The sequence below is a fragment of the Neophocaena asiaeorientalis genome, unplaced genomic scaffold, assembly GCF_003031525.2.
Source record: "Neophocaena asiaeorientalis asiaeorientalis breed wild unplaced genomic scaffold, Neophocaena_asiaeorientalis_V1.1 scaffold515, whole genome shotgun sequence".
Classification (NCBI taxonomy): Eukaryota; Metazoa; Chordata; class Mammalia; order Artiodactyla; family Phocoenidae; genus Neophocaena; species Neophocaena asiaeorientalis.
Genome location: NW_020175829.1, coordinates 4,080,278 through 4,090,468, shown reverse-complemented (window position 1 = coordinate 4,090,468; position 10,191 = coordinate 4,080,278). Strand labels below are relative to the sequence as shown.

Genomic DNA, 10,191 nt, shown 5'->3' with positions numbered 1-10,191 from the left:
ACTATGTTCAATATCTTGTATAAAGGAAAAAAATCTGAGAAGGAATATATATGTATAACTGAATCACTTTGCTGTACACCTGAAACATTGTAAATAAACTATACTTCAACAAAAAAAGTCAAAAAAAGAGGATGTGTAGTGCCTTCTATTCTTTAGGGAGATTATGTGAAACAGTATAGCATACAGTTAAGAGCACTAATTTTGGAGCTAGGATATTTGGTTCCAGTGTGTGTAGCCACTTTCTAGCTGTTATCCGTAGACAAACTACCCAGTCTTTCAGAGGTCAGTTTCTTTATAAAATAGGGAGTATAGGCAGTATAGGGTTACTGTTAGGATTTATGTGAAGTCTTAGCACAGTACCTGTACTACAGCACGCAATAAATACTGGCCAGATTTATTCTGGTGTACACACGTGCCACTGGGATTAGCCCGGATGAAAAAGCCTACTAAAGTTCACGTTCTCCAGGCAGCTCTTTAGGAAACCGCCGGGAGATGGAAAGGCTTCCTGGTCCCCAGGCTTGCCAAGTGAAAGATGCAAAAGCCATCTAAAAAGGGAGGGGGCTATTTATTCTTGGCAAGCACTTGCGCAACGACGGGCTCCAGTTGCTGCGTTCCGCGTGTCCACAAGGGGCCGCTCGAACTACCCAGGCTCTGTGCGCAAATCAGGCGACGCCCCGCGCGTGCTCACTCGGTGCCTCGCGGGCCTCTGAACCACCGCGGACACCCTAGCTTTCGGCTGCTGCTGCTTCCCTGGCGGCTCCCCTTAACCAAACCTCTTGCGGGTGGGTACGGCAGTTCTTTGGGGACAAAAGTCTTCCCTCTTCGTTGCGCTCTGCTTCGTACTTCGTATTTTGGGCAAATCTGAGAAGGCAGGTATTAGCGCCTCCATTGAGCTGCTACCAGAGAGGTAGGAGAAAGGCTGAGCCTGGCGCGGAGTGCGGGCTGACTGGGGCCTAGGCCCGCGAAACGCCGTCGGTGCCCGGATGTTGCGATGGCTGATCGGGGGAGGCCGAGAACCTCAGGGACTGGCCGAGGTAAACCCCGGGGTGGACCCTGCCTGCCACCGCAGAGGCTTAGCTTGCCGTAGCTGCGGCTTGTGTGAGCCGGCCTCCTGACGGGATGAGGAAGACCCGGCGGAGGCGGGGCCTGCGGGTTGCGAGGGCGGGGTCGGATTTCGGGGGCTCTTTCCCTGAGAGGTAAATCCATGTTCCACTAGGTGTGGAAACTGAAACTGACGTAGTTCAGCAACAGGCTCAAGGACCCTTAACTGGTCTCCCCACGTAAACCAGTCTCATTTCAACAGAAAAAGTATCCGGTTTGGTAGAGGCTAAGAAACGGTGACTGCAGATTTACACTTCTGGTTTGTTTGATATGGTGTCGCTTCCCAACATCAACTGATGCTTGCTCATGGAATATGAAATTAATTTGATTATTTATATAAAACCAAAAAAGATATAAGTATTTTAAAAAATAATTTGCTTAAAAGTAAAAAAAATTATGTTCTAGCTGCTATTTTGGGTTCCATAGTCACACTTTCTTCATGGGCCTGAATAACTGACCAGACTAATGAGATTTACATTTGAAATGTTGCGAATAAAATAATTTTGGAACCTGAAAAGTGTCGAGGTCTGGAATTTATTTCATATGCCACTGAAGAATAGAATTGTTTTGAATTCCCTTTTATTTTTAATAGAAAATAGTTGTTTTGATTGTTAAAAAAAAAACTTGGGTGGTTGTAAGCAACGTTATTTCTCCGTTTTAACTTCCTCATATTTTTGCAGTTGAGGCTTATTGTCTAATTTTTAAGAAGTATTTCTTATTTAAAATTAGGCTTATTTCAGATAGGCTTGAATTCTAAAGATTATGAAAGAATTGTGGGAAAGTGATTAGTCCATTTGTGATATATATGACAATTATGTATTAACCCGATTATTTGATACGTTGTAGAATTTGTTTAATTCTGCCGTGCTTGGCAAGCTTTCATTTGGGGGAAGTGGTATACAGTTTTCAGATTTCTTGCCTTTACTTTTCTCATCAGAACCACTGCTAGAAGGGAGATGGGATAAATAAAAAATTACTGCTTTGAAGGTGAATTAAAAAAAAATTCATGCGTGTTAAATTGTACATTTCTTCATGTAAAAGTACTTCAGTTTTAGAACTGCTGTGAATCTGTACATTATCAGAACCAAAGATTTTCCCCTAATTTTGCAAGAACTTTGTATCCAGGCTTCTAGTTTAAGCAGTGTTTGTCTGCTGGGAGGATTTTGCCCCTTAGAGGACATTTGGCAATGTCTAGAGATATTTTTGATTGTCACGATTTGGGGGTGGGGGGAGAGGTTGGATTTCTATTGGCATCTAGTGTGTAGAAGCCAGGGATGATGTTGAGCATCCTTCAATGCACAGGAAAGCTCTCAACAAAAGAATTACCTAGTCCAAAATGTCAGTAGTGTCAAGTTTGAGAAACTGCAGTTCAGAGGTTAAGAACACAGGTTTTTATCATGAAATAGTACTGGGTTTGACTATAGAAATGGGGTTGATAAGATCTACCTTACAGAATTATTGGGTGAGTTATAAGCCATATGTACTTTACACAGTGTGTGGCATATGGACTGCCACCCATATGTTTGCAAATAGGGATGAAGGTGTGTAGGTTTAGGACTGAGCTTAATACTCTGTAAATGTTACCAGTTATCTTTATCAATGCTATTGTCTGAAGTTGAATTTATTGAATTCATTGACTGAATTATTTCATTTCTTTCTTTATTTATTCAGTAAACATGTGTTGAGTGCCTGTAATGGGGTAGGCACTGTTTTAGTCTATATTTTACCCCTTTGACCTTCAGTTTTGTTTCTGCCAAGTTTTAATTGGCAAACACCCATCCTAAAATATTGTGTTGGTTTGGCCCATTGATTTTTTTTTTTTTTTTTTTTTTTTTTTTTTTTTTTGTGGTATGCGGACCTCTCACTGTTGTGGCCTCTCCTGTCGCGGAACACAGGCTCTGGATGCACAGGCTCAGCAGCCATGGCTCACGGGCCCAGCCGCTCTGCAGCATGTGGGGTCCTCCCAGACCGGGGCACGAACCCGTGTCCCCTGCATCGGCAGGCGGACTCTCAACCACTGCACCGCCAGGGAAGCCCCTGGCCCATTGATTTTTTAGGTCAGGTTTATTGAGGTGTAATTTCCATGAAACAAAATACACCCTTTAAAAATTTATTTTGAGTTCAAAATTTAAAATTTATGATGTGGATTTGTGGTAAGAGAAATGTTTTATGTTAAATTGGCAGTTACTTGATATTAGGGGAAATAATATATAGTATTAGAACATAATATCTTACAGTTTTTTAAACCTTGTGTCCTTAGATGCATACCATGTGTTTTATTTGAATGTGGTCTTTTATCATAAATCATTTTATCTCTTTTTTTCTCTCTTTTTTTCCTCCCCATTACAAGCAATCTCCTTTACAGACAATAGGTGAAGAACAAACCCAGAACCCCTACACTGAACTGCTTGTACTGAAAGCTCATCATGATATTGTACGGTTTCTGGTACAGTTAGATGATTACAGGTAAGAAACTGTAGTTTTCCAATTGACTACTGTTTGGAAAGAGATTTTAGGGAATTGTATGTTAAAAACAACTTCAGAATTAATCCAGCTTTTCTAAAAATTTCAAAACTGATCATTAATAACATTTAGTAGAAATTGACCTCTGCCTCTTGATGAAATATGTGTCTGAAGTCTTTTTGCCCAAAAGTCGGGATATCATTTCTGGTGATTTTATGGTTATTTTTGTTTGTTTCAGTTTTTTTTTTTTGTCTTTTTGAATATTCACAAAATATTCTCATTAGTTTAAAGGAAGTGTATGACTTTAAAATGTTGATGGGAGTTTTAACTGTATGTTAAGGTGAAGCTAAATTTGAGAACCAATATGGGAAATGTTTAAATATCAGGTACCTTCCAGGAATGTACTGTTTTTAGTGGAAGGTAAGGTAAGGATTTAATCTGAATTTTTTGTTATTTGTGAAACCCTTTAAAATGTACATTATTCTGTACTTCCTTGCTAACATGTATAATGTTGTGTTTAATATAATTGCAAATAGAGATGAAGGTGTGTAGGTCTTAGAACTGTAGATTTAGCTTATTATTGATCTGTATATCTGTTTTATTAAGACTTTGTTCAACTATACAGTTATCCTTTGTAGCCTTAATAACAATTACACAATTAATTGTGTAACTGTATAATATTTATCTTCCTCTCTAGATGAGAGTGAGGGCCATGTTTTTTTTTTATTCACCACAGTATCTTTAGTACCTGGTACAGTGCCTTACATGTAGCAGGTTATTAATAGTTGTTAAATGAATGAATGATTCCCTCAACTATTAAGTGTACATGTTGCATGCCATCCTAACTCTCTAACTCCACTTCTCTTGTCCTTATCAGTTATTCCCCTATCATCTCTTAATTTTCTCTTTTGCCTTTGATACTGTCTTCTTTTCCTTCCATTTTTGACTCAATGGGTGACTACTACTGTGATTATTTCTAATTCTCACTATCACTGCTGATGTTTTTTAACCTTGTCTTCTCTTTGCTCTTTTTATGTTTTTGGTATTTCGTTGCTTTTCCCATGTGCAGTGCAATTCTGGCACTACCTGGAGTTAGGTTGAATTTTAAAGGTTAAGGGCACAGTTGTGTACAACAGTTCCTTCACCTCAGTCACAGCTGCAATCTCCAGGGTTCCCAGGCCACCTGCACTTCTGACCAATTAACTACAAATTCCTACTACCCCCTCAGGTTTGATAATCCTCTAGAATGACTAACAGAATTCAGGAAAGCACTATACTTATGATTACAGTTTTATTATAAAGGATATGATCGGGATTAGCCAAATCTAGAGATGCATAGGGCAAGGTCTAGGAGGGTCCCAAATGTAAGGCTTCTGTGTCCTCAGGACACATCACCCTTTCAGCACATCAATGCATATCACCAGTGAGGAAGCTCACTCAAGCTCTGGGTGTCAAGAGTTTTTATTGGGGTTTCATTACATGGGAATGATTGTTTCACTTATTTGCCTCATGATTGAACTCAATTTCCAGCCCTTCTCTCCCTGCCATCCCCTCCTTGCTCCCCCAGGTTGGGAGGTCAGGATGATACCCCATGGCTCAAAGCCCCAACCCTCTAATTGCATGGTTCATATTCCCCACATGGCCAGTCCCCATCCTTAAATTGTCTAGGGGTCCACCATGAGTCATCTCATTAGCATAAACTCAGGTGAGCTCTGAGGGGCCCAGCTCTCTTTTAGAAATCAGGGACAAGTCCAGCCAAATTATTATGAAAATATGCTCCTCAACTTTTGCTTGAAAGGATTTGCCTTTTTTGGTATTACTAGCCTATTGACACAATTTTCATGTTGTGATGTGAGCCAACCAAATTATAGCATGTCAGCCATAGTATAATAATCTTCAGCCTTTTTGGTAATACTTACTATTGCTATGTCCTAAGAGACATTTACTTATTTATTTAGTCAGTCATCTTTGAAACTAAACATTTTTGGAAAGATAGGACATTTGGACAACTAAAGTTTTCTTCTACCGTCTTTTACCGTTGTAAGATGCTACGTAAGTTAAAAAAAAAAACCAAAATGATTTCTTAGACCATAATCCCTAATATTGGGGCTTTAAGGAGTCCTCAAATAGTTTTGTCTAAGAAAGCTAAATACAAAATATACAGTATACTTTCAGGATGTGGTCTTTAAATTTTTTTTTAATAGATTAACTGTTAAGATTCCATGTTGATTGCTATCTGTCCTTTAAAATGTCTTCTTGATTATTCTTACTACATAGTTAGAAGAATGTGCAGAAAAGGCCGTCTTGTAGAGTAATGATCATTGTACAGGTACTGATATTTGATTACCTTTTCCCAAAGTAGTGCTTGTGTGTACTGCAGTTATTCAATGATACAGTAAATGTTACGTAAACAGTAAAAAGCTGTAGGTGAGTATATCGGTAATCTGTTGTCCTTGTCAAATATCAGCCCAAATTTATTAGTTTAAAACAAACACTATTTACTTATTTCACTATTCTGTGGGATGGCATTTGGGTTAGGCTCAGCTGGGTGGGTTCTTTTGTCTCTCCTGGGATCAGCGGATCTTGGTTAGGTTCACTTATGCTTTTGTGGTCACCAGGTAGATGGGGTTGGCAGGTTTACAGTGGTCTCAGCTGGGATGACTGGCGTCTCTCTCCTTGTGGTTGCTCAAGTGCTAGTTCCCATAGGGATGGAGTTCAAATACCAGCAAAAGGGCAAGCCCCGGTGTAAAACTCTTTTCAAGTCTGTTTTCATCATGTTTGATGTTGTCTCATGAGCTAAAGCAAGTCAGGAGCTGGAGTGAATTCAGTAAGTTGATAAATAAACTCTACCTCTTGATGGGAGAAGCAACTAAATCCTACTGCAAGTGGTGGTGGAAATAGGGAGATTGGTGGCCATGTTTGCTGTATACCACAGTGAATCTAAATGTCTAGAATAGATTTTTTAAAAAAGCCTACTTTTTGGCTTTTGCTGTCAAGTGAACATATTACTACCTGAACCACATTTAATTCTTTGTACTCAAGTCATGACTTTGTCAAAGGTTACATACAATTAGGTATGAAGTTTTTTACTCAGTTGCAGACCTGAAGAACTTTCAATTGGTTTTGTTTTAAAAGATTTAATTCTGTAGTGTACTAGAAAAACAAAACAAAACTGAAAGAGTCATTATTGGTAAGAAATACATTTAAAAATATACAAATGATGTAACTATTATAAATAGTAGAGCTCAGTGTTTTCACTCTTGATTTAATAGTTTAGATAATTCAGATATCTTTTTACTGTTACATATGTATATTATATATGCATTGTCAAATTATAGAAATATCTTTCTAGTTTTTAAATAAATATTGTTATACTTTTTATGTTTTTATTTAGTTTTTATAGACATCACATTCTGGGTTTTTGGTCAGCTGTTGTAATCCAGGTTTCACGCTTCAGGTCTTTAGATAATATCATTTTATTGAGAATTTTGCAGAAGGATTTTCTTGTTTTCTCAGTGGCTCAGCTAAAATCAGTGAGTGGAAAATTTTCTCAGGTTGGTTTTTGAAGATACCAAATAAATCCTGTATAATCTTAACAGACAGCAGCCTTTTCTTATCTTCTTTAGTATTTTTTGAACATAAAGTGAGGGTCATATTGATTGGGAGATCACTAAAGAAGGCTAAGCCTCAGCAAGAGTCATCCAAAAAGTGGACTGTGCTAAAATTGCATGTAATACTTTAGCATTTGACACATTAAACTAAACTGAGTTCATAACACATTTTAAGAATAGTTTTCTCTGTTGCTCATTTGACCATCCCTTGCTCCTCCAGGAAACAGACAAGGTTATGTAGGATGGTGATCATGACTGGAAAAGAATCAGATGACCCATGAAATGCCAGACTGAAGAAAAAAATGTACCTTAGGTTGACTGGTGAAGCTGTACATTCACAAGAATCTAGACAAACTCAGTACAGTTTGATAATTCACTAACAGCAAACAGTATGTTACATCTTTAAGACAATGTTCTAAAGCTAAGAATATCTTTTTCACTAACACTTAGAGAATAGAAATCAGTAATCAAGATCATTTAGATCCTCCTAATACCTGGTTTCCCTGGGAAGTAGACAGTAAAATGGAATTAAGCATGCAAAAGGTTTATTAGAGAGAAATACCATTGAAGGGAAAAGGGAAGAAGCAGGATTGGACAAGGGGAGCTGTCTCAAACTGTGATGCAGATTTGACAAAGTCTCTGTAAGCCCAATGTGGAGCTCTGGAGGAAAGAATGCTCTTTAGATGAGTCCTGCATTAGGGAAATAACTAGGAGTGTTTAGCCTGCAATGCTTAGACATTGGCTGAGGGCCATCCAAGAACGTGCCCTGGCTTCCACCAACTTGCTTATATCCCAGGGGCTGGGGGCCAACTGAGATAGTTTGACTTCAACTTGAAAGCTGAAATGGACCCTGAAGTCAACAGCTGGAGGCAGATAACCATATTCCTCATAGCTGGGCAGCAAGTCCTCTCTTGAAGGGGTATCTGCAAGTCAAGATCTATATTGCCTTTCTGTACAAACTCTATCTTGAGATCAGTAATGTTGGATGAGAGGACATTTTCTTTATAGAAGAATTCAAGTTAGGAAGAATCATGGAATTGGAATATTATAATTTCGCAACCTCTAATAACAAATTTAGGCAATGGTTATTGATAGCTGTTAACATCACACACACACAAAAAGATTGCTGGAAATTGTATTTCCTGTGGGGGTACATAAACTGCTTATGAAGTGGTCTTACCAAAAAGTCAAATTCAAATATGATTAAGTCTTTAGATCTCTCAATTTACTAGAAACACAGGGGACAGAGGTGCATATCAAATGACAACACAAGAAGGTAGCTAGCAAAATCCAGACTGTGAGAACTCTGTAAGACAAATGTTTAATTGCAAGGAAAAACATACATGAAGAAAAAATCAATAGAATAAGAGAGACTTTAGAGATCAGTTGCAGTGTATGAACCTTATTTAGATCCTGCTTCTAATACACTTAAAAAACATTGTGAGACAGGGAAATTTGATTACACTGTGGTGACATTAAGAAGTTAAATGTTAACTTTAGTTGGGATGTAAATGTATATTGAAATATTTATTGATGAAATGAAATACAGTGACTGGGATTTGCTTCAGAATAATCTGCAAAGGGGGGATTGGCTGTGGTACAGATGAAACAGTATTGGTCATGAGTTGATAATTATTGAAGACATGTTACCTGGAGATTTTTTTATACTGTTTTCACTTTTATATATACGTAAATTCTTCATAATGAAAAGTTTAAAAATGATACATATTTGATATAGAGGAAAAAAACACCAATTTAAAAGGTATTTTTGTTTCAGTATAAAATAAAATTTTTTCTTAGATACTATTAGATGCAGGAATCACACAGATGGACATGAACCCATCAGCTTAATAAAGTAATAACTAGCAAAAAGCTGGATTAAAGGATGTAGCTTTGATGTATTATTAGATGCAGGAATCACACAGATGGACATGAACCCATCAGCTTAATAAAGTAATAACTAGCAAAAAGCTGGACTAAAGGTTGTAGCTTTGATATACAACCACAGTGGGTTTCCTGATTTTCACCCTGAGTTACGTAGACTTCACTGAATCACGGGTACTGCTGGACATCTGCAAACCTCCCACTCGGATATAAGTTTACCTCAAAAATAAGAGCAGACCAGAATGTTGCCTCTTTATGAACAGACAAATCTCAGAGAAAACCCAGAAGGGTCTGAACTGAGCATACTCAATTCATTCTCTTAAACTCATTTATTACATCAGTGGGACAGAGAGAGGCCAAGGAACTTCCTCTAGTAGAAGTTTTTCAACTTTACTACATTGTAAAAACTGTATACTGTTTTAGTTGCATCATGATTAGAAAGTACTTGTCGATTTGGTGGGAAGTTAGTTAACCACAGGGACTTCTGTATTGCCATAATAATACTCTATTATTTTTCCAGTGCTTTATGGTTATGTAAATATTGAATACAGGAAAGTTTATTTATTTTCAGGCTTATGGATTATCTTTTTTATGTTAAGGTTATGTTTGAATCTGTAGCACCTTTGACTTAATTGAAATAAATTCTTTTGAATAAGGACTATTAAATAAGCATGTAGGTAATGGACATAGGAATTACATGTAGAAATATTTTATTTTATACAAATCTTTGTGAACCTTTGCTGTACTTTAAGCCCACAGTTGGCAAGAATGAGAGTGCTTTCTCTGAGCTGTCCAAAGGAAGGTGTTTAAAGGAAATGATTTCTATAAATTGAAATGAGTATAACTGAGAATTCTCAATGGATTCATAATTTGGACCCTGTAGCATTGCATAGTAATGTAGACTGTGAGCTTTTCAAGGGCAAGAACTATCTCATTGATCTTTACCCTCAGGATCAAGCATATAGATATATAAAGTTAATGCTTAATATATAGTTAATGCTTAATATTTCTTGAATGAGTGGATCATTGACTCTCACAATTAATTGTCATAATGAGAGGAAGAGAGGATGGAACATTCTAGAAGCTCTGCTATAGGTCTTCATTAAATCACACTTCATGTTTTTAAACTTTT

At 37.5% G+C, this 10,191-nt stretch overlaps 1 protein-coding gene across 2 annotated transcripts in view; it reads left to right on the top strand.

Annotated features, from left to right (window-relative positions):
• Positions 1 to 704: 704 nt before the first annotated feature.
• Positions 705 to 10,191, top strand: part of WDR41 (WD repeat domain 41) — a 44,968-nt gene continuing 35,481 nt past the window's right edge. For both annotated transcript variants that reach the window (XM_024732785.1, XM_024732786.1), the window contains exons 1-2: positions 705 to 1,034; positions 3,452 to 3,567. In XM_024732785.1, coding sequence (XP_024588553.1) covers positions 984 to 1,034; positions 3,452 to 3,567 — 167 coding nt within the window. In that variant the 5' untranslated portion in view covers positions 705 to 983. The remainder of the gene's footprint in view (positions 1,035 to 3,451; positions 3,568 to 10,191) is intronic.